The sequence below is a fragment of the Anomalospiza imberbis genome, chromosome 6 (assembly GCF_031753505.1).
Source record: "Anomalospiza imberbis isolate Cuckoo-Finch-1a 21T00152 chromosome 6, ASM3175350v1, whole genome shotgun sequence".
NCBI classification, from domain to species: Eukaryota; Metazoa; Chordata; class Aves; order Passeriformes; family Viduidae; genus Anomalospiza; species Anomalospiza imberbis.
In genome coordinates, this window is record NC_089686.1 from 54,811,697 (window position 1) to 54,839,051 (window position 27,355).

The following is a 27,355-nucleotide window of genomic DNA, read 5'->3' on the forward strand; positions in this document are numbered from 1 at the left end:
TCCAGCTGGGATGGATCAGTAAGATGAAGAAGACTCCCAAAACCATGTGTTTTCAAAAGGTTATAAAGTGATGCATTGTTACACAGTCTGGGAAAGCAAAAGCTGAACAACGAGGCAGCGGTGTAAAAATAACAATAAGTGAAGTATTTGATAGCTGACTGTTAATGATGACATTTTTGCAGCCTGGATTACAGAGCAAAGCCTGTGTGGTTTAATAGTCTGAAAGATTGGACTTTGTCATGCTGGAATTCCACCTGAAGTCAAACTTCAACCCAGAGCAGCTGGAAATCTCTTTGCACTGCAGGCCCTCAAGAGCTGGGCTGAAATTTGTTCTCAGATCACAGACTGAAGCTTGATAAACTGACAGTTTTACTTTTTTAATGGAAAAAACCCACTAAATATTTTTACATCGTGCTATTCAGAGCAGTTCAAATACTGTAAATCTCTAATGGACCAAGTCAGAAGGAAAACTTCCTTTCCTGTTTTATAGCATGTGATGAACCACAGAAATGCTTTATATAGATTTGCTGTGTCAGTTAATTTCAGTATTTATTCTTTGCTTGTTTCTCTCAGGTTCCCCATTTTTAAACTTTGACTGGGATCGGGAACTTTGGGGTTTTTTAATTGTTTGGTTTGGGTTATTTTCCAGTGCAACAAATCCTTGTCCCTGTGATTATTGATTCCGGATTGGCACAGAAGTGGATACACTTTCCTACCCAAACTATTGTATGATTCTCTTTTCCACACTTGGCAGTCTTTGACCTTGTGCTTACATGTTGTAAGATTTATTGAGGAAGGAGGGTGATGGCAGGTACTGGTTACAGACTCAGTTACAGCTGCAGTGCTCCCCAGACCTAATGAAAATACAGAATTTCTGCATTATCATAGCTCCTGTGTTCTCTACAAGGTCTCAACAACACTCTTGACTTTGTGGAGGGAAGCTGGAAAATCAGGAATGGAGAATGTTTTTTAATTTATTGTGTGTGTGCAGAGTCCAAGGTGCTTTAGCCACTCAGTACTTTTCCTAAGAGATTTTATTGGAAAAATACTTCACTTTAAATTCAAACTTTCAGTGTTATTTCAAGTAGGAACTGTCTTCCCTGAACCTCTGATTCCAAGATACTAGTGTAAGAAAAGAATGAAATTTTGCCCTTTAGAGTTGCAGGAATCAAGACTGTATTTTAGAGTAAGCCAGTTAATATTTTGTATTGTTTTAATCATTGTTCACATTTAAGGAAGATACTCTACTGCTGGTGCTGATTTTTTTTCCACTGTTTTCACGTATCGTAACTTTTTTGCAGGAGTGGGTTTTTTTTTGGGTTTTTTTGTTTGTTTATGCCTTCCTTTTGGGTTATATGACTAATTTGTATGTGTTTCCTTCTTTGGGCCTTTCAGTGATATCTTCTTTGTAAAATCTCATCCAGCTATCCAGTATTTTCTTGAGGGGAGTGCAGGCATCTATTAATCTGAGATTGATACTGGTAAGATTGCTCAAAGATAACCCAGGGACGACTTGGCAACTGCTCCTCTTTGCTCTGGCATTGATCCATATATTGCTTAGGCTTTATTCCATATTTAGCCAGAGCCCTTCATCTCAGTGTTGCCCAATCCTCTTGCACACCTGTCCTCGTTGGAGCACTGTTGGGTCCTCAAACAATGGGAACATTCACAGCTCTTTTTTTAATTGCATTTTGACTAGCAGGGGTCCTGAACTAGGAGCCCAATGATGTCAAAGGTCCAAAAATCAAATTATGATCTTCAAAATCAGACCTTTCATCTACCTGATAAATAATTTTCAAAGGCTGATTAATGTAATTTTAAAAGGCTTTTTAAAGTAGTGGAAATGTGCTTGTGAGTAAATGATACTGTTGTGACTTCTGCTTTATTTCTGAATTCTCCCACAGAGCTTTTGGGAGTTGCTTCATTTACTCCTGTGGGTCAAGTATTGAACTTTGTGCTGTTAACCTCTAAACATAATTGCACTTTTTCCAAGGCAGGAAAAATGGTTTAATAGCAAATCCTTCCCTTGTTCTGGCTGACTCTGCGGGGTTAAAGGTTTTTAAGTAATTCAGCCAATCATTGCACAAGTAGTACAAAGCCCATTTGTTACATCATCAGAGACTTTTTCTATATCTTTTTACCTCTGGAGTTTTCTGTTTATTAACCTTGAATTGGTGAAAAAAAGTGTGGTAACTGCTAATATTCAAATGAATTTTGTTGTTCCCATACTCTCCTTTCCAAAAGCTGGTCTTTTATTTCAGGGTCTGAGTTTGTACTCACCTGAGACAAAAAAAAGGCATTCTTACTAATTAATGGAAAGATATTGTCTCTCAAGGTGATTCAAAGTACCTGGACCAGCTTCTTTCACTGGCTCACCTTCTGCCTGGCACAGCCAAAATCTGATCTGATCTTGGTTTAGCAGCAACAGCAAGTTTTGGATTTGACCAGATGTCTGTAGGTGATTTATTTTACTTTTGGTTTACCTTTCTGTAGTCCAATCTTAGTCCTGTATAGGTGGGGAGTGTACGTGGAGTGTGCTCATGTCTCAGCCGAACACAAAGTACAAAAAAACCCCTCAAACCAGATAAATTTTGAAAAGAGCAGAGGCCTTAAACTGGTTTTAACCCCATGTGTTTCTTGGCCTTGTGACAATGAGGATGCTCTAGAGAACTGTAATGAAAACACATTTATGTTTTTATTCACTGCATGTGCACTTGCTACAGTCTAAGTATTGTTTGTAGTTTATCCTAATTTATTGTAGTTTAAGCACATTGCTGGAACACCATGTTAATCCAAAATCTTTTGCAGTTTCAAATTCAAGTAAGCAAATGCTGTATCAAGCATTAAACCCTCCACATGAGGAAAACAAACAAACAAAAAAACAAAAACAAAACCACAAAACCCATGATCAGAGGCCTCTGACATGAAGTTAAGTGTATGCAGCTCCATCAGTCCATGATCTGACTTGAGCCCATGCTCAGGCTCAGAAATGCTCAGACTCAGTCAGCAAAGAGCTCCCTCCTCTCCTAACAATTCACCTTCTGCCAGCCCTGCCCACTCTTAACATATCTGAACCATAACCCTAGGAAAAACCAGAAGAAAAATTCAGGCAGCTTCATCTCTATAGGAATTTTATCCCTCAGTCCTTACTCACTTTGTTCTGCCAGAGAGTCCCTTGTGATCCCTGCCCCTCAGCTTGCTGGGAATGCAGCCATGGCAGGCTCTGAATGGTAGCACCAAGCTTTGTCCTTTATTTGTGCAGGTAGGCATCGTGCCAGAGCTCTCCTGAGGTCTTCAGGGAGCTGTGAGAGAGAGAAAGAGAGGACATATCACAGGACTGCTCAGGGGAGTGTTGCTGGGACAAGGGAATGAGGTTTTGTCTGTGCTCATTTCCCAGAATCCCACAATAAGCTGAGCTGGGAGAGACCCACAAAGATCTCTCCCCAAGAGTCACCATGTGCCTATAGGGTAAAAGGAGAGCAGCTCTTGCTTTTAGGATTCCAGTCTCTCCTGCATCCTCCTGCAGTTTGGGGGTTTATTTTTACTCACTGCACGATGTCTGCGAAGGCTGTGAGCAGAGGCTTGCACTGGTACTCAATGCCATGCTTGGCACACAGGGACTTCACCAGAGGGGCCACCTTCCAGTAGTTGTGCCGTGGCATGGAGGGGAACAGGCTGTGAGCAGGAGACAGGCAAGCTTCACAGGAAATCCTAGCCATTAGTGCTTCCCAGGAATCACCAAGCTCACAATGAGCAGGGTCTGTAGCTGCTCCTAGCTCTTCTTTCCCCTGCTGTGCTTTTAGCACAAGGAACTGGTAGGAAATTCCTGCTTTCCCCTCTGTTCTTTTCCACACAGTTTGTCTCTAAATTAAATGATGTTTATGGAAAAAATTATTTCCCCTCCCTCCCTTTTTCTGGAAGTAGCACAAAGGAGGAGATGAGCCCATCCTTCATCCTTGCATATCTCACTCTAACGAGTAACAGCAAAAAAAAAAAATCAGCAGAGGTGGCTTTAAACTCCTGTTTAAAGACTAAAACCAGGTGCTTTAATCAGGACATTTCCATTGATCCTTAAAACCTACTACTTGGGATTGACTGTATTACTGTCCTTGCATGGATCCTGCCCCTGTTCCATTTTCTCTTGTCATCCTGTGGATCCAGTGAAAGTTTTGAATTACATGATTCTCTTAAAAGAGTTTCAAGTTTTAAAGGCAAACTCATTGGTACCCCACAACTATTTGTAGAATTCAGAGCAAAAAAAGAATAAGGAGGGAAAAAGAGAGAGAGAAGGAAAAATATTTTTTAAAAAGGAGGAGGGGAAAGAAAATTCCTTCTTGGGGTGAGTACTCACTGATGCTCAATCTGGAAGTTGAGGTGCCCTGTGAACCAGTCATTGAAGAGTGACTGCTCCACGTTGCAGGTTGCCTGGAGCTACAGGGGGGGAGAAGAAAGCAAAGTCAGAGACAGGTCAGAGTATGTTAAGGTACCAGAGCTCGACCTGGATTTCATTTTGGATTGCCCACGAGTGTCATTGCTGTACTTCTTTACCTTTTCCATGACTGAAGCCATCAGCCTATTGACCTTCACCTCCCAGCCACCAACAGATTTCCCCCTTAATGCAACAGGAGACTTGCTTATGGTTAAAATTTGTACCTGTATGGCCACAATTCCTAAAAAGGGAAAAAATCTTTTACCTGAGTAGACATCCAGTCCAAATTTTTGTCGTAGTCGATATCCATTGGGATGTGGTTCATCTGTGAGACCCAGACAAACCAGCTGCTCTCCAGCATCCTGTGCAACGAGATAAGAGAATTCAGTGCTGGGTGAGCAGGTCAGCGAGGAGCCATTGAAATAATGGCAAAGCCAGACTTAAAAACATGACTGAACACTAGCCTTGCTAAGCCAGCACCTGGAAGGACTTCCAAACCCTGGAAGTTTCATATTTCCTTATGAAACTCATGATTATTTCATATGTTTTGTTATAACACTGACTGGTGTTCAACTTGTTTTATCTGTAGCCAAGGCTCAAACTGATTAGAATCAGTGAAATGATCCAAGGGGCGAGTGTGCTGGCCATTCAAGTCAGTGCTGCTGGATAATACATGGGCATTTGCAAGCCCAGGCTAAGCTGTTTTGGTTAAATGTTCTCTTTGAGCAGCAGCAGACCCAGCACCCAAAGCACTGAATGTTATATGAGGTAAATATTTCTCAAGTTGGTCAGCACTCAGTGAACTCTCTTTGTTGCCACAGCTAATGGGGCAACACAAAACTTGCACTGGCAATTGAACTAAAGAATTTATTAATTAAAAAGTAGGCAAAAAATTAGGTGGTAAAGGAGAATGTGGAAATATAAACACAGAGAAAGGCAGGCAGGTACAGATGGAAAGAATGCATAGAGAAAAGGCTGAAGAAGCTTCTAAAGACACATCACCTGAATATAAAATAATATGCCAGGAGACTCTTTGTTTCTAATAAAGATCCATAAGTATAAAAGAATCTGATGTAGAAGGTCAGCATCCAGGCCAAGTCCTAACAAAACCAGAGACAACAAGAAAAGCATGTCTTTATTAATTACATTTGCTTATTTGTTTTTTAAAGCGTCATACTATAGGTATGAACAATTTACTTTCAGCTTTGACAGTCTTTTTCTGAATGGAATAATCTAGAGCAATCCAACACAAGCCTATGATACTTTCTCACAGCTTGCTGTAAGAGGTGAGAGCATTCTTGCCAGCAAGGAGCTGGCTGCATGCTCAAAAGGAAGGCTGGAGGTCCCCATCTGACCCCTTTTGGTCACACAAGTAGCAGTACTCACCACCCAGTACTTCTTTGTGTAGGCAATGTAGAATGTGTGGCAGTGGAAGTAGGTGGGGAACAGGAGGGGAGGAAGAGCTGGAAAGAAAAATTCATCACTGGTGACATCATAGACTGAGTGACAACATCAGCCTGGGAGGGAAGGGTCCTGAATTCCTGCTCAATCTGAAGAACATTCCAGGTTAGGATGTTAGGATGGTTTAGTGCCTTGAAACATTTCTAGGTCTGTCCATTAATCTGAGAGTTCTTACAACCTTCAGATTTCATCTTAGGCTCTTGACTGAGGAACAGCCACAAATTATTATTTTGAGAAGTGGCTTCCACAGCCCAAAGCTTATCTGGCTCCTTATTCCTTAGTGCAAAGCAGGGCAACAACAGCAATGCATATGAAATCCCTTTTCTATCAGGGATTTGGGGTTGATGAACTCAAATTCAGCCTTCCAAAAGGACATCTCAGTCGCACTTAAAAACTCAAGAAACCAAAGTAAACCAAACAAACAAACAAAAGAAAAACCCTGAAAGCCACAGACTTTGATACTACTGAAAGATATGGTATGATATCATAACCCAGAGCTTCTGTGGAGGATGTGGGAGATCTGGGATAAGATGGGTTAGGTCTTCAACTCTTCCAAAAATCTGGTTGTAATTATTTTGGCTTTTTATTGTGTTCTTTGACTCAGGCACCATTGTTTTTCTCAAGTTCTCCAGGTAAAAAGTAGAATTTCCAAGCCCCTTTAATACTTCTCAGGGAATTGCAGGATGATAGAGATACTCACTGATGAAGAAGTATTTGTGTTGGTGGTTGTAGGGCATGTATTTTTTCTTTTTGATCCCAAGCTGTGGGGAAAAAAAAAAAAAAAAAAAAAAAAAAACAGGAAAAAAAATTAGTGGAGACCAAGCAATTTTCACAGGTAACTTGCTCTTTCTCTTTTCCATTTATTTTCCAGAGGGATTCTTCTTGCACACTTCCCACAACCCTCATTCCTTTTTTCATTATTCATTTTGTGAAGAATTAGATATATCAAGGCTAAGTTATGTTAGTAGTCAGAAATATGTATTTTCTCTCATTTTTCCCCTTATTTCTTCTCTGAACTTAAATGGCAGTTCCACGATGGCATGGAGAAGAATATTTCACTGCTGTAGCTGCTGTGATGGGGTCTCAAGAACTGATGGGATCTACAGCAAAAGGGGTTCAGCACTCTTAGGTTGTCACTCATGGCAGTGTCCAAAGAGGACAAACTGAGAATATCCTACATGGTCCAACAAATTCTGCCCAACTGGAGTTCCAGGAATAGCCCTGGGTTTTTCAGTCCTGCTGTTCCTGTCACAGCAAACTCTCCTAGAAGACATGGACACATCAAAGCCACCCCTTTGACTGAGCCTTACACATTAATATTAAAATAATAATTCCAGGCTGCATGTAGCCATGCCTTGCATTGATTGATGCTTACAAGTTATCTAATGATCATTAATTATTGAGTTGTTATTATAGGTCATTAGGTTTCTCCAACCATGAATGTGCTGGTGGATTTTCCACCCTATATGCAATGCCCTTACATCATGTCTAATTTATTTACATCAATGTATCAGCTGTTTGAGACATTCTTACAAGGACTTAGTGTGAACTGTGGAGAAATAAACCTCTTTACAGAAACTGCCATCACACCTTAATTTTAAACATCCCACACCCACTCACTGACCTCCACAGAGAATTTCTTCCCCAAAGTGAAGAGGAAGGGGTGCATATCAATGTCAGGGTCCTTGTGGAAGCAGTTGGGTTTGGCATGGTGCTGGGAGTGCAGGAGAGTCCACCACTTGGCTGAGGCCCCCTGTTCAAGGGAAGAACAAAGCATGAAAAGCATTTTCAAAGCCGGAATTCCCTTTACTTCTGCCCCTAATCCCTCCCCCAGTGCTGTACATGCTCCACAGAGTCTTCAGAATACACATTTCTACAGGAAAACCCTCAGATGTTTTCCAGGGACTCACAATCAAATGGCACATCACAAACTTGTGTAGCAAGTGGTTCCACTTGGTTTTTCTGAATACTGAGAGGTGTCCTAAATCATGCTGTAACCAGGAAGCCTGGACCTGAAGGAGAAAAAAGAAAACTTTAGGAGGGGAGAAAAAGAGGAATTGAGATGGGGATGGTGCCACACTCATTCTTTGCTTTGAAATATTAAGACTTATTTTCCAGACACTGCTCCCAAGTCACCAGCAGAAAGGGACTGTGGAATCCTGACAGTCCCAAGGCTTCCCCCAGAATATATCTTGCTGAAAGAATCCCAAACTAAGTTTAGTGTGAGCTCCCCACATGTAGAATTTCTTCTTGGTATGCAGGTAGTGTCTGTGTTTTTATGACAAAGTGAAACTGTGCCAAGTGAGGAAGCAAAGGACCAAGAAACTGCTCACATGTGTGTGTGTGCATAGGGTGATGCAAGTCCACGCCATGGAATTCATTGCTCACCTGGGAAATGGTCAGCAGCAGCAGGGAGAAAACGAAGGGCACTAAGGATGTCCCAAAGTAGAAGAGGATGAGCCAAGCAGCTGTATCCAAGAGCAGGATGTGAACCAGGAGCAGGAAGAAGAAGAGTTGGTTTGGCTCCAGCAGTCCCATTCTTTCAACTGTAGCGCGCAATTCCCGGAAATCTTTCACCAGCATTTCCTGGGGGAAGCATCAGGGTTACAATTCTCTGGTTTTAGAGAGCACCACTGCAGCCTCATAACCCAAAAACCACTTTGATGGGGGGGAGAAAGAACAAAGGATCTGGCCAAAAGGGCAAGAGCTGGGGTTAATAAACGTTATCATTGCTCTGCTACAGTTTTTTGTTGAGGAGCCGGGAGCAGCCATCACAATGTCTGCATCCCAATCCCTAAAACAAATCCTCCTCGGTGCTTCTTCCGTCAAATCTTGGCAAGCAGCAGAGGGCTCAGCTGGAAGTTGTGTTTAGTGGAAGGTGTACTTTGTGTGCATGAACTTCCCATGCCACCTTGTGGTACGTCTTTGCATGAAATTATTCCTTATATTTATCCTCACTTTTCCCTTCCCAGGATTAACAGGGGAGAGTTAAATGCACCTACAGCTGAAGGAGAATATTTATTCTCCAAGACTATTCCTTTTCCTTTTGGTTAGCTCTTCCTCAAAGCAAGGGAAAGGAGAGGTGGTAACTCTGCTATTTAGGTAGAGAGGCTGTGATAAGAAAAATTCATCTTCGGGAACTTCATTCTCAACCACAGAATGTAGATTTAGACTCATATTTACACATTGTTTTTAAGTAGTAGCCCAAAAAATGTGAGCAACCTGGATCCTATTGCTCCAGGAGCTATGCTGATAGAGAAGAACAAGGTGTAATCTCAGAATATTTCCCTTTAGTCTCCTTTTATCTGCTTTGTAAGGACAGACTTACATTTTTAGTGGGCTCAATGCTGGGTTGGTCTGGTGCCAGCTCCCCAATCTGCAGTGGCTTTAAGTACTTGCTCACCAGCACCTTGTCGACGTGGAATGCCACAAAGGCATCCTGCAAAGGCACAGCAACAAAGGAAAAGAAATCCAGATTTTGTTAATTTTTTTTAATAGCCTTTTGAATCACTCCATTTCTGGAAGTGTCCAAGGCCAGGTTGAAGAAACTTGGTCTGGTGGAAGACACCCTTTCTTTTTTATCCTTTGTGAGAGAACACCACAACAAATGCAGCACCAAGAGGACTCCACAGTTTCAGTGTGCAGTGTCACCCTTTCTAAAATGTTGGCATTAATTATACTCATTTTTTTCATTCCTCAGGTTCCTTTGCTCATTGAAAGTCTTTTGTGCTTCTCATCTCCTGAGCTGCCACCTTTCATGAGTTTCTGCTTTTGGTTAAAATCTTCTAGGTCAACTAAAGATAATGTCTTAATTTTTCATAATATACATCCAAAGGATTAAGCAATGGACCTAATGCAAGATGGACAGACATGAAAGTGGCTCACATCCTGCAGGGCTTAATGATTTGGACGTGGAACCAGCTACCTACGAATCTGGCTCAGATCCCAGAAACAAAATATCTGGTTCATCCATTGTCTGGGATTTTCCAGCAAGTTAAAATAAAAGAAATCTGGCAGTAGTAATTCAAGAAATAAGTGATGAAATTACACAATGCAAAGTTCAACTAATACACAATTTGAAATTTAAACTTGATGGAAAGAAAATTATTTTGATTTCCATGAGCCTCAAATATCCCTTATATATGGAAAAAAATGCTGCAACTCACAGCAACTGCACAAGCAAGACCAGACAATAAGAGGAATCCTGAAGAGTTAAGAATCACACAATGGTTTGGGTTGGAAGGGACCTTTAAAGCTCCTCTAGTCCACCCCCCCTGCAATGAGCAGGGACATCTTCAGCTACATCAGATGGCTTCATCCAACCTGGTCTTTGAGGTGTCCAGGGATGGGAAATCTCTGGGTAACCCATGCCAGTGTTTCACCACCCTTATCATCAAAACCTTCTTCCTTATATTCAATCTAAATCTATGCTCTTTTAGTTTAAAGCTATTCTCCTTTGTCCCGTCCCTCTGGGCCCTTGTCCAAAGTCTCTTTCCGGTTCTCTTGGAGCCCTTTAGGTAGTGGAAGGTCCTCTGAGCTCTTCCTGGGGCTTTCTCGTCCCCAAGCTGAACACTCCCAGCTAGTAGAGGTGCTCCAGTCCTCTGAGCATCTCCATGTGCTCCTCTGCTCTCACTCCAGCTGTTGTTCTGATTTAGCTGGAACAACCGCTCCGATCCCGTTCCCGTGGGCTGCATCTCCTCATCTGCCCTTTCCCATGGCATGGGGATGGCGAGGCTCACACGGAGCGGTCACACTTCGCTCCCCCGACTCTGTCCCACACCCCGATTCCCACTCCCAAGCTCTCTCCGCACGACTTTTCCCGGACGCCCTCCTCCGGCGCATCCCGGCTCCCGCATCCCCGCTCCGCTCACCGTGGCGTCCTGCCCGGCGTGGCTGACGAGGAGCCGGGCCCCTCCCGGGTGTCTCCGGTAGAAGTGGCTGATGTCGTACACCTTCCTGTGGATCACCAGCCAGCGCTCCTGCGGCGCCGGCCCCCGCCCGTTCCGCTGCCCGATCTCCTCCCAGGTGAAGCGCCGCATCCCCGCTGCGGGGTCTCTGTCCCTGTCCCTGTCCCCATCCCGCACCTCCCCGCCGCCCCCCGGCGGTGCCATCCAGCCTCCTGCCCTCCTCCCGCCCGCAGCTGCAGCCCCGTATCCCGCTCCGCCGTGGCATTTAAGGGAGGGAGCCGCCCCGGCGCTGCTCCCCGCCTCCTCCACCCTCCCCCTCCAGCTCCTCGAGGTTGGGTCTGCCTCCCAAAATTGCCCATTTCCCACCCTGGTTCTGCATCCCCAGTGCCCAAAGCCCTCAGGTAGTACCCTCAGGTGGGGGGTACCTGACTGCTTAGGGGGAGTCCTCAGCAAGTTCATTCTATTCCAAGGAAGGGCTCAGACAGCGAAAACTTCCCTTAAAATACTCTGCTGATTAACCAGAATGACGTTGCAGTCCACAAACCCTTTGGATGGAACATGAATTAAGCATATTCTTATGTCCTACTAAAAAAAACCCAACAACCAAACCACCCCAATCTCCAGAAAACTCAGTATAAAATTCATCAGTAGCACCTGATGAAACCCTGTATTTCAGTCCAGTTTTCCAACACTCACAGCAAGCAGGGAGCTCCCACAAAGCCCATGGCAGGAATAATCCTCGAAGCTCTGCCCTGGGTACTTCTGTTACCTGGGATAAACCTGGGAAGGCACACATGGAATGTTGTACCAGGTTCTGATAGCAGGTTGTGAAACTGCTGTTTCTTCCCCTCCCACTGCCCCCTTTGTGTTTGTAAAATTATTAATTAGATTTGGGGACTCCAGGAAATGAGCATTAATTGCAGAACAACCACTGCCACTTTTCCTTTCCCACTTTCCTTTCCTTTCTTGGTGCCACTTTTCCTTTCCCTCTAAACAGTCACAGCATCCACATAATTTTCTCTTGTCAAAACAGACCCAATCTTGAAAATTTAAAACTGTGATTGACTGAATGATTTCTTTATCCTGTAGAAAACCAACTGTTAAAACACACAACAGCAACAACCTAGATGGAGGAGCCCACAATTAGGACAGGCTTTTCAAAGTACATTAATTCATTTATCTGAGATACAATATTTTGATGATTAATTAATTTGAACTGATTTCTTTACATTTATAACAATTCTCATGCATCTATTTGCCCTTTTTTTTTCCCTCAGTGCTTGTTTGCTCTTGAATCTACTTGTGCTGGTAAAGCTCACACTTGAAAATGATTCTGCAGTCTAGATTTCCAAAAGAAATGTTGATGCAAAAGAAGAAATCTCATCTCGTTATCTCAATCAAACTGTTTACACAATACTTCTGGCTCTTCTCCTTTACAGGAAGGTGTGAAAATCCTAAAGCTGGTTTCTCAGCCCAGCTCCCAGGGACAGCCAGTGCAATAAGGTGCATTAAAAAGAAGTTTAATAGTTGTTATCATCAACCTGTTCCTTTGCTTGTCCCCTGTCACAGTAGGCACCATTTCCTCCTGATTCCTGGGCTTTGCCATCCCTTTAGGCTCACATTTGGTGCTATTTGCAGAATGTGTTTTTATAACATTTGAGATAAACCACTTCCAGCACACCAGCACATACCTTCAGGAGTGCAGCACAACTCCTTCCTTTTAGCTTCTCCTCTTACACTGAATACTCAATATTGAATATTCAGCAGAAAAGAAGGAAGAATCCACCCCCTTCTTGTCCCGTGGTCATACCTCCTTAGCTATTTTATGGAATTATTAAGGTGGGAAAAGACGTCCAAGATCATCGAGTCCAACCTTCAAGATCATCAGCCCAACCTTTCTCTGATCCTAAAATACTGCACAAGGTTAAATAGCTCTCACTGGGTCAGTAAGTCAAGCAGGCAAAAGCTTCCTCCCCAGAGGGTTTTAGTGTATGGAGCACACAAAATAACCCCAAACATGACAATTTCTGTGCACAATTCCAGTACCTAAAGGGCCTCCAAGAGAGCTGGAGATGGACTTTTTACAATGGCCTGGAGTGACAGGACAAGGGGGAATGTCTTCAAAATTACAGAGGGCAGGGTTAGATGGGATGGATATTGGGAAGAAATTCTTCCCTGTGTGGGTGGGGAGGCTCTGGCACAGGGTGCCCAGAGAAGCTGTGGCTTTCCCATCCCTGGAAGTGTTCCAGGCCAGGATGGACAAGGCTTGAACCTGGGGATGTCAGGAGACAGGCATAAGCTTAGCTGGAGTTTTAGATTTTTAAAAAACTGCCCTCAAGCACACAAAATGGTAGCGAGGTTTTAAGACCTTACATGGATTTATGTCAAGCCCTTGGATAACTGAAGCTTTCATTACCTCAGGATGAGCCAGGTAACCTCCTTCGAGAAGGAGCTGCCTGCCACATGCAGGACACTCATGACATTATCACCGTGTCAGACACTGCTCTGATAGGAATGCTGATAACAGCAACCAGTTCCATTGTAGCAGCATGTCCTTCCAAGGGGGACAATCCATTTGGGAACAAACCCTTCATTAATCTGCACCACAGCCCTTACATCACCAAGGTTCCAGCTTCTCAGTTTTCTACCCACATTAAGCAGCACTAATTGGTTTTGCAATCTGTCTTTGCACAATGAAGATGTCAACTGCTAAAAAGATAAGCATCAAATTATGACTCGATAGCTACCAGATAACCATTGTTCCTTCACACATCCCACATCTTTATGCTCCTGTAATCCAGTCTTCCTTTCCTTGCACTGTACCAAAGCTGCATGATGGTCCTTTCTGGAACTTCTGTCTTAATACATATGTCATCAAGCCTGAAAAAAGGGAAAAATATTTGGGGCAAAGCTAAATGGACTTTTTTGCAGATTAAAATCTGATTTTTTCCAAACTGAGCTGTTGCACTTCCTAAGTGATTAATATATTTGCTGACTGCCAAAGGAACTCCATTAGCTCCCTTTCTGCAAGTCATGAACATGGCAGATTCTGGAGAGAAACACTGATTAGATGATTGACACCAAAGCCATGAGGAGGTCAAGCACCTTAATAAATGAACAAGCAGGAATCTCCTCTCTCTTAGAGGCAGGAGAAAATAGAACAGAATGGAATACAACAGAATATTTCAGTTGAGTTGGTTGCAAGGGTCTATCAGTTAATCAGTTAGATCATTTAGATCACTACAAATATCATGCCTGACCACTTCATGCCTGACCAAAAGTTAAAGCCTCTACCATTGCTCAAATGCTTCTTAAACACTGCCAGGCTTGGAGCATCACTCACCTCTTGAGGAAAAAAGAAAAAAAATAAAAGAAGCACTAATTAAGCTGAGTAACTCAGAGTAAAACATAAAAATATAAATAAAATAAATTATTAAATATAAATAAATAAACCACTTAGTCATAAAAATGTAATTTATAGAAGAATACAAATTGTATCACCCCTGTTCCTTCTTTTTCTTTTCTTATTCTTTCATGTGGTGCAACTCCTTAGAGGAACGTCCTCTATTAATTCCTCATTGTTCCTAGCAGGATGTGAGCAAGTCCTTGGAGTTTGCAGCAAACTGGAAGGGACACCATGACAGGGGCTTTTGAGAGTCCTGATGTTCTGCTGCTGAGGACTGGTAGAGCTAATGCTGTTTTGATAGCTTAACCACACAGGTGCAGGACAGGGCTTTCCTCCTGCGAGCGCGAGCGCTGGGGTGATTAAAGGCGGCTCTAGGGAGCGCGGCGAACGGGAGCGGGCAAACCGGGGCTTGGCAGGGTTGCAGGTTTCCTCCTGCTGTTGGGGTTTTTAGTTTGTTGTGTTTCTGTTGGTTGGTTGGTTTTGGGTTTTTTTTGTTAGTAGTGGTTTTTACACGATCAAAAGGTGCAGTTAGTGAAACTGTATGTAGCGAAACAGAACCCTTCAAAAAGGATGTGTCTGTCCGCACCCCTTCCTCTGCTGTTTGAGCTTAGCAGTGGTTTCCAGGGGCATTGCAGAAGAACCCTGCATGCGGTGTGAACAGGTGAATGATCTCCTTTTGTTGGGAAATAGAAAGTGAAAGGGAGATAGATTGGTGGGGTTCAGTTCATCCATCCTTAAGGGAGGAGTCAGAGGACTCCCATGCCTCCCACTGTCAGGCAATAGAAGGACACCTGGTGGATGAAGGGGAGTGGAAATGGGTCCCTGCTCGGGGAGGTAATAATAAAAATTCCTCCTGACCCCTACCCCCTAGCCAGGTGCCACTTCAGAATAGGTATGAGCCCCTGGATCTAGAGGGTCAGCCAGATGACATAGAAGAAAATTATCTGCCTGGAGAGCCTCCCAATTACACTTCATCTGTCAGACAGATCACTGCCTCTGCCATTAAAAAGAAAAGAAGGGTAGTCCTTGTGGTTGACTCCCTTCTGAGGAGAACAGAGGGCCCCATGACCCATTGACCAGACCCAGAGAGAGGCAGGTCTCACTGAGATTACCCTGGTACTGGGATATCACTGAGATACCCTGGGCTGATTCAGCCCTCTGATTATTACCCACTGCTGATACTCCAGGCTGGCAGTGGTGGGATTGAAAAGAGGAGCATCAGGGTAATTAAAAGGGACTTCAGGGCACTAGGTCAAGAGGTTGATAGGGTAGAAGCACAGGTAGCGTTCAGGTAGAGGAAAATGATGAAAGGAGTACGAGAGTGCACATTATCAACAAGTGGCTCAAGGGCTGGTGTCATCTGCAGAATTTTGAGTTCTTTGATCATGGGGCAACTTTTACAGCACCTGGCCTGCTGGAACTGGATGGGCTCCATCTCTCTGTTAAGGGCAGAAGCATTTTAGCTCATGAACTGGCACAACTCATTCAGAGGGCTTTAAAGTAGGTTTGAAGGGGGTAGGGGATGCAGCTGGGATGTCTGGAAGCAGGCCCAAGGGTGGTAAGCCCGAATTAGTGGTGAAATTAGTAGCCCAGCTGAGGTGCATGTATACCAATGAACACAGCATAAGTAACAAACAAGAGGAGCTGGAAGCCGTGGCACAACAGCAAAGCTAAGATGTAGTCACCACAGAAATGTGGTGGGTTGACTCACATAGCTGGAGCACTGCACTGGATGGCTACAAGCTCTTCAGGAGAGACCCGAAAGGGAGAAGAGGTGGAGGGGTGGAGCCTCCCTTTATATTAGGGAGGCTCTTGATACCATGGGTATTGAAACTAATGAAGACAAAGTCAAATGCCTATGGGTAAGAATTGAGGGGAAGGCCAACAAGGCTGACATCCTACTGGGAGTCTGCTATTGTCCACCCAACCAGGAAGAAGAGGTGGACAACTTATTTAATAAGCAGCTGGAGAATGTCTCAGGATCACCAACCCTTGTTCTTGTAGGTGACCTTAACTTACCAGACATCTGCTGGGAACTTAATACAGCAGAAAAGAGGCAGTCCTGGAAGTTCTTAGAGTGTGTGGAGGACAGTTTTTTGTCGCAGCTGGTGAGTGAGCCCGCCAGGGGAGGGGCTATGTTAGAGCTCTTGTTTGCAAATGGAGATGGGCTGGTGGAAGATGTGTTGGTTGGAGGCTGCCTGGGGCATAGTCATCATGAAATTATAGAGTTCTCAATATTTGGTGAAATCAGGAGGAATATCAATAAGACTTTTACACTGGACTTCCAGAGAGCAGACTTTGGCCTATTGAGGAGACTTACTCAGAGACTTCCTTGGGGAGCAGCCCTTAAAAACAAAGGAGTCCAGGAAAGGTGGATGTGCTTCGAAACAGAGATCTTGAGGGCACAGGAACAGACCATCCCTGTGTGCTGAAAGATGAGTCAACGAGGCAAATGTCCAGCCTGGATGGGCAACGAGGTTTCAAAGGAGTTTAGGAATAAAAAGAGGATGTATCATCTTTGGAAGGAGGGTCAGGTCTCTCAGGAAGTTTTTAAGGGGGTTGCTAGGGCAAATAGGAAAAAAATTAGGGAGGCCAAAGCTCAGTTCGAACTTAATTTGGCAACTTTTGTAAAGGATAATAAAAAATGTTTTTACAAACATATTAATGGCAAAAGGAATGGTAAGACCAATCGTTGTTCTCTACTGGATGTGGGAGGGAACTCAGTAACTGCAGATGAGGAGAAGGCAGAGGTGCTTAATGCCTTCTTTGTCCCAGTCTTAAGTGGGAAGACAGCTTGTCCTCAGGACAACTGTCCTCCTGGGTTGGTAGATGGTGTCAGGGAGCAGAATGAGACCCCTGTTATCCAGGAGGAGGCAGTCAGAGAACTGCTGATCTGCTTGGGTGTTCATAAATCTATGGGAACAGATGGGATCCACCCCAGGGTGATGAAGGAGCTGGCAGATGAGCTTCCCAAGCCGCTCTCCATCATTTACCAGCAGTCCTGGCTCACTGGTGAGGTTCTGGATGACTGGAAGCTGGCCAGTGTGACCCCCATTCACAAAAAGGGTGGGAAGGAGGATCCTGGTAATTATAGGCCACTTGGCCTGACCTCAGTACCCGGTAAGGTTATGGAACAGTTTATACTGAGTGTCACCACACAGCACTTATAGGATGGCCAGGGTATCAGACCCAGCCAGCAGGGTTTTAGGAAGGGTAGGTCGTGTTTGACCAACCTGGTCTCCCTTTATGACCAGGTGACCCGCCTGGTGGATGCAGGAAAGGCTGTGGATGTTGTGTACCTGGACTTCAGCAAAGCCTTTGACTGTCTCCCACAGCACACTCCTGGAGAACCTGCAGCCCACGGCTTGGACAGGAGCACTCTGTGCTGGGCTCAGAACTGGCTGCATGGCTGGCCCAGAGAGTGGTGGTGAACAGTGCTTACATCCCCTGGCAGCCAGTCACCAGTGGCGTCCCTCAGGGGTCTGTGCTGGGATCAGTTCTGTTCAATATTTTTATTGATGGCATGGATAAGGGCATTGAGTCTTTCATTAGTAAATTTGCACATGACACTAAGCTGGGAGCGTGTGTCAATCTGTTGGAAGGTCGAAGGGCTCTGCAGAGTGACTTGGAACAGTTGGATGGATGGGCAGAGTCCAATAGGATGAAGTTGAATGAGTCCAAGTGCCAAGTCCTACGTTTTGGCCACAATAACCCCCTGCAGTGTTATAGGCCGGGGACAGTGTGGCTGGACAGTGCCCAGGCAGAAAGGGACCGGGGGTACTGGTCAACAGCTGACCGAACACGAGCCAGCAGTGTGCCCTGGTGGCCAAGAAGGCCAACGGCATCCTGGCCTGTATCAGGAACAGTGTGGCCAGCAGGAGCAGGGAGGTCATTCTCCCCCTGTACTCGGCACTGGTGAGGCCATACCTTGAGTGCTGTGTCCCGTTCTGGGCCCCTCAGTTTGGGAAGGACGTTGAGACCCTCGAGAGCATCCAGAGGAGGCAACAAGGCTGGTGAGGGGCTTGGAACACAAGTCCTGTGGGGAACAACTGAGGGAGCTGGGGGTGTTGAGCCTGGAGAAAAGGAGACTCAGAGGTGACCCTATCACTCTCTACAACTTCCTAGAAGGTGGCTGTTGTCAGGTGAGGGTCGGTGTCTTTCTCAGGCAGCAACTGACAGAATGAGAGGACACAGTCTTAAGCTGCATCAAGGGAAATACAGGTTGGATATTAGGAAAAGGCTTTTCACAGAAATAATGATAAAGTACTGGAATGGTCTGCCTGGGGAGGTGGTAGAATCACCATCTCTGAATGTGTTTAAAAAAAGACTGGATATGGCACTCGATGCCATGGTTTAGTTGAGGTGTTAGGGCATGGGTTGGACTCAATGATCTTGAAGGTCTCTTCCAACCTAGTGATTCTGTGATCCTGTGTGATTCTGTGTACTGCTCCCACAGGTCCCTTAACACCTCGAAGAAATCTGGAAACATGGAAGCCGCCTCCTACCAACTTCCCCTCACTTTTAACCTCTGACATTCTAAGGAAAACCCTGCATTATTCCTATTTTCTTCATCCCAGTTGGCTTTTCCAAGCACCAGATTACCATACTTCTACCCAAAACAAAACAGAAATTTCCAGTCCCAAATTCAGGGCTGACGAGGTACTAAATATATGGCTCTGCATGTCTGAACAAGGCAGGCAAGGATGTCAACATAGAGACGCTTCCATGGGAACTCAAAACATATTTGAGAGTTGTTTGAGCCAAGCTATGGCACAAAAATAGGGAAGAGAAGAACCTGAACAAAAGCTACAAAGAATGTGGCTGGGGAATGTAGACCTGGGATAACTTCTAGTGCTGTTAGTGTGATAAATGGGAAAAAAGCTGAAGAAAATGCTGGGTACAGGAGTAATGGAGGTGGCAGATGCTGAAGTTACTGCATAATACAAGGGATTTTGTAATCTCTGGGGAAGTGATTTCTCTCATCAGCCTTGTTTCTCACACCTCAGACTTCACCATGACAGCAATTACCTACAAGAGAGGCCAGAAAGGGGAGACAGAATAAAGAAGGACAGACCAGCTCCACATAAAAATGACACACAAAACCAGTTGTATGATCACACACTCCCACAGAAGACACTACTCTCTTGTTAGAGCAAGAAGTAATAAATAAAGCAACCGAAAGCTTTATCAATCCACACGACTTTCCCTCATGTTATCATGATTAATTTAGAGATTATTTGTCCTACCAGTCCTACCAACAGCAGAAAATCAGTGAAAGTATTTCACAACTGCACTATTGTGCAGTTTCAAACTTGGTCCTGCAAAGTGAAAACAGAACTAAGGTTATGCCCAGTTCTATACATTATTTCAGAGATGTCCAAATCTACTAGTCCCTCTCTTCCTCCCTCTTCTCCTGCAAACAGAGACACTTTATTTTAGAATAAGGGTCAGAGGAAGCCAGAAATCCCTCAGAAATCCTTGGCTCATCCAAATAATCTTATATGACAGTATTGCTAAGCTGACCTCTCACTCTCCAGTGTACCTGGAATATTCTGAGCTGATTTCCACTTCACATTGCCAATCTGTGGGGTAGAGATGGATTAATGTTGCATAATTCCTAATTACTTATTCCTGTATATCAGCACCATAATTACTTCCTTTCCTAATCTCCAGAGGGTGACATACGGGTGACGAGAGTGTTTGGAAAAGGCCAAAGGAACAGCCTAGCAACTCTAAATGAGTTGGAATTATGAAGGAAAAGGAACAAAATAAATCTCAATTATAAAGTCAAGAATTAGGAAAAGAAAGGAACAAAACCCATCCACAATTAGCTGGTATAGAAGGTAAAACATGGTTCTCACTCGTGGTGGAAAGTCAGCAGAGAGATTTCATAAAGGTGGTGATTATGTTGCCATCACACTACTGGCAAGGATGGGGAAATGCAGAAAAAAGCTGGAATCATTTTGGTTGGAAAAGACCTTTTACAGTCATGCTCTTAAAGCAAATCTGGAGAGAAACTTGTGATGGTGTCCATAGAAAAAGCACATTTTCTCCTGGAAAGGAAGGCAGAGAGGGGCACTCCTTATGTTTGTGTCGCTGCATTCCCTCCTTTTCTTATAAAAGAGAGGAATTGTGGATTTCAAGAGCTGAGGAAGCACAAGGAGATGAGGAAGATCAAGGAGCCAGCAAGGATTTGCTGCACATTACAAGCTGTGTCCACATCCTACACAGACTCACAGATCCCATTGGTAGGAAGCTTTGTCTGTTTTAGTGTGTGGGGAAAACTCCAAACTCATTCCAGCTCCTGAGTAAAGATCCACCCAGCCCTCCCACCTGAGGTGTGTCAGCATGTACAGGCAGGCCCCATCAGCCATCAGGGTGAAAACACATTGCACAACCCTCCACATTACCTTCCTCAGAAGCTTCTTCTGTAACATTTGGACACAACTCGTGTGTCTTTCACTGCACCTGCTGAGAAGCACTTTGCAGTTCTTTGCACTAACAGGCTCATACCCAGCTGGAAATCACATTATTCTGCAAAATTTAAACACACAAATATAAATTGCAGTGACTTTTTGTTTGGAAAAAAATACTGCAAATGTCACCTGAAAATATGATTGGTCCTTTCATACTTGTTTCTTTCTTTTTCCCCCACCTTTGCTGTTTGCAGGAAGTCTTCCAGGCCAGGCTGGAGCAAGCTGTTCAAGTGGAGGGTGTCTCTGTCCATGGAGCTGGATGAGCTTTAAAGTCCCTTCCAACCCAAACCATTCCATGATTACATGAAGAATATAATGTCCTTTAACAATCTCACCCCCTTTTATCAACTGCATGTTTAAGGATTATGCTGTGTGGTGGCACAGGTACAGAAAATGCTTCATGTCACCTGTGTCTCCAAACAGAATGGTGTGGGCACCAGAATATTTAAAATACAGTAAATGAATTTAATCACTTAGCTTTAGCTGTCTTAAAATGCATAATGTAAATGATTTATGTGTTCTTGCTCTATTATCATGTAAGGAAATGGACAGCATAAATTAGATCCAGATATAATTATCTCTCTCAATTGACAGGAAAACCCAGGCAGCAGCTTAGACAAGATGCTTGACTCCATAAAGATGGACAAGATGAATCTGATTTGAGGAGTCCTTCAGTGCTATTGTTGACAAGGTCATTTTTCTAAAAAGTCATTGCTGCAGGCAGCACAAGTTTTAGATTTAAAGAAAACTGGAGTACTTGAGTTCTAATCAGCATTTCTTTGTATTCCTTCCCTTTGTTAATGACAGTGAGCAGTTTAGCTCATCTTCTCTTTCATAAGCGAAATAATGGAGTTCTTTAAGGAACTGTGCTTTCAGAAAAAGTCTGCAGAAGCAGTTGAAATAGAAAATCAAATAATTAAAATGCCCCTTTGCAGAATTGCACTCTTACAATTAACTTTTACAACTTCCTCACCTTTCAGAATGAGCCTAAATGATTCTCCTTTATTCTCCCCAGGGGAGACACAACAAAAAAACCCCAGTCAAGTTATTCAGCCAGTCTCAAGCAATAACTGGTGTTTTCCACACTTAAAATTGTCTTACAAAATCCCAGACACCCACTCACTCCATGAGGACAATCTTGTCACTTTTATTGGAGGGAAACGAGGGGGAGTGGAGCCAAGGAATATAATTAATCCTGTCACTCAGGAGCCATTATCAAGATCAAAAGGGAGGAACTGTATTTTGTACCTGGACCAGTTCCTTGCTCAACCTGTGCCCAGCACCACCCGGCTTACCTAACTGCCTTGATTCACCTGGAGTGGTTGGATCCACATTTCATCACAACCCATCCTTTCTTTTGGGGTCTTCCTCCTCCTGCATCCTTGTAAAGGGCAAAGCAGCAGAAATGGAAAGTTCTACTTTGAAAGGGCAAAGAAGCAGAAATGGAAAGTTAATGCTATGTAAACCTCACTATTCTTGTTTGTAAAACAATTTATCTAGAACAATCTATAAAGTGTCTAGTTTATCTATATTTTGGCTTGCAATTGCTTTTGGAAACATAAATTTGCATCGGTGACATAGGCACAGGACACACTAACTTCACATCCCCAGGTGCACAAATGCAGCTCACTCTGGAAACCACAGTGGTTTAATAACTGCAGCTTCAGTGTTGTAAAATAAAGGCTACAACTCAGGCAATCGAAACCTGTGCCTTTGCATATGTGTAATAACAGCATCTGATGGAAACTTCCTGCCTAACTGAAATTAGAAGCCCTAAAAAAAAATTAAATATACCTTTCATAGTAGTGTCCAACATATAAAAAGCAGATAATAGAATTCACTCACTCAACAAAAGGGGTATTAAGCACAGATGAGTGTTGCATTGCAGTGCCTCCTTTAGGAAGGTTTTACCTCATAAACATCCTCACACAGGGCAAATGTGTCATTGCTCCTGCTCAGGGACAAAACCAGCAGTTCAGTTCAAAGTTTCTTTTATTCTTCCTGCCTATAGTCAAAATGTCTTATTTTTTAAGGCAGAACCTTTATCTATCTTCTCAAAAAAAAAAAAAAAAATTAAAGAGTCTATAGCATTAAAATTGTTAAGGAACACACATTAAGGAAAAGATTGACTGGTCTCCAACATTTAGTAGAAGAAAAACATTCACAAAGTATAACAAATATTTAAATATTTCCTTGCACAATCCCTGCAGAGCTTTCATGCATCAGCAATGGTTTATCATTATCCTTTTCCGATGTCATTAGATAAGTTATCTCAAGAATCTAATTATTTCTTGTAGATAATCAATTGCTCAAAGTCTAAAAACATGCCATCACTAATGATTATTAATGCTGACCAGATTATTTAATGTTCCCTTGGTTTTTTTAGAGTATTATTTTATGCTCTTCAATAAAAAACGAACATGTATTATTGAAAGAAATATTGGTAAAAATACAGTTTATTACCAGCTGTTTTTTACTTAAGGTTTTTCTGATTATGAGTCAGTAAACAAAGAATAAATGTTCATAAGAGTTATCAGAGTATGCATCATTTAAAAGTACCTAAGCAAATCAGAAGGCTAAAAGTTTTAGGGGGGGAAAGGTATCTTTAAAAGGTAATGAAATGTTAGAACTGAGGCAGATAAAGCAGTTTTTGAGGGAAGCAACGACTCAGAAAGTAACTGGGGAAATGATAATAATAATGGAGAATAAAAATTATAATATGAGAATAAAAACCAGGCAAACTGTAGATTTAAGGTGAAATTTCATGTGCAGTTCTTCTCCTCTCAGTTCTACATCCTTAAACTGAGGGATCCTAACTGAGACAAGTCTGTTAAGGGACCAGATCTTTATTTGGATTTATGGATTACCGTTCCATAGCTTAACTGGTTGGAATGCTTTGTTCTTCTAGTATGGGATGTTCTCTAGGTGTTCCATGAGCCACCAGGACGGTTATCCTTGGAAGGAAATTGCATTATAAATTATCTGCTCCAGCCCAGCAAGGTGGATATTAGTGGATGCTGTGCTAGTATTGCATTTGACTTCCCTTAATTGCTCCTAATCCTCGATGAGACAAACAGAGGCTTTGGGCTATGCCTGTGGGATACTTCTCAAGTACTAATTGGATAATCTTAGCCCTGAGCAGCTAAACCCAAAACCTTTGTTTGTGTCCTGATTGCTCACAGATTGCAAACCTGAGGAGGCACCAAAGCACTCCACACACTCCAAGTCCTGTCCTTTGGGCATGGAGCAGAAAGCTTGAGAGCAGCTGGGATTATCCCAGGGTAACTGGGATCTGGAAATACAGCCTTTACCATAGCGGGATCTCCCCGTGTCCTGGGACAACGGTAAGGTAACCAATTGAAAGATAACAGGCTCAGCAATCAATTTGCACCTTTAGGGATTATATCAGGGACACAATGAAATTAAATTTCCCGTTGGAAAAGGCATGAAAGGGTTTGGGGAGCTGCTGAGGGAAGCAAAGGAATGAGTTTAACCATGCAAGGCTGAGTCAGGCCCAGCCACTGCTCTCACCGGTCTCTCACAGAATATTACAGGGAGCAAGCAATGGAAAAACCCCATCCCCTTGTACTTTTTATAAGATGGATTGAAAGAAAAGGCTTTTTGAGAGGCCATGCAGCTATTCCTATGCTCCTTTCCTTGGAGAAGAGGTTTTGGAGGAGAAGGGAACTCAAGGACTCTGACCTGTCATCCAAAGTCCGAGGCTCTCCCCCTCAGAAAACGAGGCCCCAAAAATTGGTAGCAAACACTTGTTGTGGTAGAAAATCACCTCAAAGGTGACATTTGTCCTCCTGGACAGTGGCAAAGCCCTCACAGCATCCAAAGCTATGCCCAAAAAGCAGGTGCTGAGGAGCAGGCCTGCACTTCACGTGGAAAAGCAGCGCTAAATGTGAGGCCACGGCCTGAACTTGCTCGTGGCTGCAGGCAGACAAGGCCTCTCCTTTATGAATAAACCCTCACAATTTGGTGGAGAAAACAAGTGAGCCAGATTTTCACACTCTGAAATTTCATGTGGGCAATGATCCTTCTTGTTCAGGAGATGGAATGTCTTCTCAAAAATATTCAGGTTTGGGGTGAAATATGTAAATTTTGAGTCCTGTGTAGTCCTGGCTTCTATAGCCATCATTATTTCAAAATAACCTACCAAAAAAATATTAGAGTTTTCATCTCATTTTTCCTCTCTTTCATGAGCTACTTAAAAGTTGGAATTCTTGTCTGGAGATAATTTGGATTCTTTTACTCCCAGAGCAGAGCTTTGATTAAATAGCTCCAGCTGCAAAGCTGCCATAAGGTAATTGTTACAATTGCACCACCTTTTCATTATCAAATACACCTAATACAAATGTAACCCAGGAGAGAGATATATTTTTTTTATGTTGTCATTTGTTATAGTGATTTTGGATAACATTTCTTTGTTATTCAGAGCAGCTATACTTGAGGGTTTTTTTTATATTGTCATTTGTTATTGTGATTTGGATAACATTTCTGTGTTATTCACAACAGCTGTTCCAGGGAGGAATTCATCCAAGCTTGGAAAAGGAAAACTGGCCCATTCCCAGGTGCAACAGCGGGATTCTGCCACAGGGAGGCAAACTTAGATCGTTTTTCTTTATCCTTTCCCCGTTTTTTTTCCTCGAGAACCCCTCCAACTGATTAAATTCTCGAGTCTCTCAAACCTTCCTCTCCTTAGCTGTCCGAATATCAATCAATTAGAAACTCAGCTACCTCTTCCTAGGGAGTGAAGAAAAACACAGTGGTTTTCTCCGGATCCACATTCAGTCAAACACTCCTTTGAAATCATCTGGAAAATAAAATTTTAAGACCTTTTTATTGGATTTCAAGTCATAAGGGGAACTGCTGACCTCGGAATTGAGGTAAAACACCCCCAGTAACCAAGGATTACGCTCCAAAATCAGTGATTTCATATTTTGATTTTAGAAAATGCAAAGTATAATCCTGGCATGTATTCCATGGTCACCTGGATGCATTTACCAATGAGAGGAGCACATGGCTGCAGCCAATATTCAGCTTTAGTAAGCACCAGCACACCTGCAGCAGGCAAGGTTTACTCCCCGTTCCAGATGGGAATGATGCTAAAAGCGTCAAGCAGTGACCCAGAGGCCAAGTTGAGCTCGGAGATGAGTTCTGGGCTTGCCAGGTCTTCCAGTGGGAAACTTGTTAAGAGGTTTTCTTTGCAGAGACAAGAGGGATTATCTTGCTGTCAACAGATTCAGACAAGAACACCGGGCACACCCTGGTTCATGCAACTGAAGAGTGACAGCAGACAATAAAACACTGCATGAACGAGGCAGCTGTGCCTCAAACTTGCTTTTAATAGCTGAGGTCATATTTAAGAGCTTGTTAGTCAAGAGAGAATCCCTTTTCCAGGAATCTTCTGTTCTACAGGGATTGCAGCCCTGAAGAAGCAGCACCAAAGCAAACTGTATTATATAGATTTTTTTTTTTTCCAAAGCCATGTTTTCATTAAGAGAAAAATGGAAGGTTTTTATTTCCTGGGACACTGGGGAATGGCTTCAAACTGCCAGAGGGTGGGTTTGGATTGGATATTGGGAAGAAATTCTTCCCTGTGAGGGCAGTGAGGCCCTGGCTACATAAAAGGACTCCAGTTGGTGCTGACAAGGCCTGAAAGGCACCTTAATTCAAGGAATACAAGGATGTGAAACTGGGATCTTGTGCAGCTCCCTGGACAAATCAACCACTTGGATTTGTTGGCATGATATCTGTTATTTTAGCACACTGTCAACAAATTTGCAGGACATTAGCTGGGATGTCTCCTCCTCTGCTCTCTAAGTCACTGGTAAGAAATACCAGCAGATTTTATTCAGCCCAGCTGCCTAAATCCGGGTATTACTCTGGATACTGCTTCCCCCCCATATTTATTTCAAACCAACTTTGAAAGAGTGGCAGAATCCCGGGAGTAACTAAACTGGAGAGAGTAGCCCAGAGTTAAATCCCTTCCCAAAGTGTTATTAGGGAGAGACGGAGGTGGCAAGATAACTCACACAGGCAGTGAAACTATCCAGGGATATTCAGATTTTGGATTGGGGAGTGTAGCAAGGATGCAAATTAAGAGTTTATACTGAAAAAAGGGGATGCTGGTTAAAGATATAACACAGGGCCTTTCATCATCAAGTATTTTTAAATATAAGCAGTCAAAATGAGGAAGTCAGGGCCATGCTGCAGGGAATTAAAAGGATTAAAGGGACAAAAAGGAGTTGAGATTTTTCGTTGGAGGGGAAACATTTCAGAGAGGTGCTCAAACTGTAAATTACAGCTCCAGGAATACCTTATTTGAGTCATGGAAAAGTTTCTTCAGTACTTTCCCAACTACTTTCTTAGACACTACTGGATTTCACCTCATTCCAGAGACCACAGAATTCAGGACTGTTGGGTGGATGGTCACGTTGGCAGAGTTTTCTCTCACCTCACTGGCTGTCTGCACGTCTCACCTTCTTACTCTGGGGATTTTTTCATTCAAGAGCTGGTAGGAGCAATAAAAAGGAAAAGTGGGTTAATAAAAGAGGGTTTAAAACTACCCTGAGAGCATCTCTTTCATTCTCACACACCCAAAGCTTGCAACTTCAATTCTAGGGTTAAAAATCTTACATCACCACCACTTATATTGAGCAAATTTTGT

The 27,355-nt window shown here is 43.3% G+C and overlaps 1 protein-coding gene across 3 annotated transcripts; it reads right to left on the reverse strand.

Annotated features, from left to right (window-relative positions):
* Positions 1-2,676: 2,676 nt before the first annotated feature.
* On the reverse strand, positions 2,677-26,501 carry LOC137476174 (acyl-CoA (8-3)-desaturase-like). Of its 3 annotated transcripts, none has more exons than XM_068194285.1 (14): positions 25,374-26,501; positions 21,975-22,053; positions 20,614-20,737; positions 9,219-9,329; positions 8,279-8,476; positions 7,801-7,902; positions 7,515-7,643; positions 6,591-6,651; positions 5,816-5,892; positions 5,432-5,529; positions 4,695-4,791; positions 4,352-4,431; positions 3,550-3,675; positions 2,677-3,302 (listed from the first exon to the last, which is right to left on the reverse strand). In XM_068194285.1, the coding sequence occupies exons 3-14, from the start codon at positions 20,638-20,640 to the stop codon at positions 3,251-3,253; spliced, it is 1,158 nt and encodes a 385-aa protein (XP_068050386.1). In that variant the 5' UTR covers positions 20,641-20,737; positions 21,975-22,053; positions 25,374-26,501; the 3' UTR covers positions 2,677-3,250. The 3 variants fall into 3 exon arrangements, with proteins under 3 accessions (XP_068050386.1, XP_068050385.1, XP_068050384.1); XM_068194284.1 differs by lacking the exon at positions 25,374-26,501 and adding an exon at positions 24,382-24,623; XM_068194283.1 differs by lacking the exons at positions 20,614-20,737; positions 21,975-22,053; positions 25,374-26,501 and adding an exon at positions 10,762-11,016.
* Between the last annotated feature and the right edge of the window lie 854 nt (positions 26,502-27,355).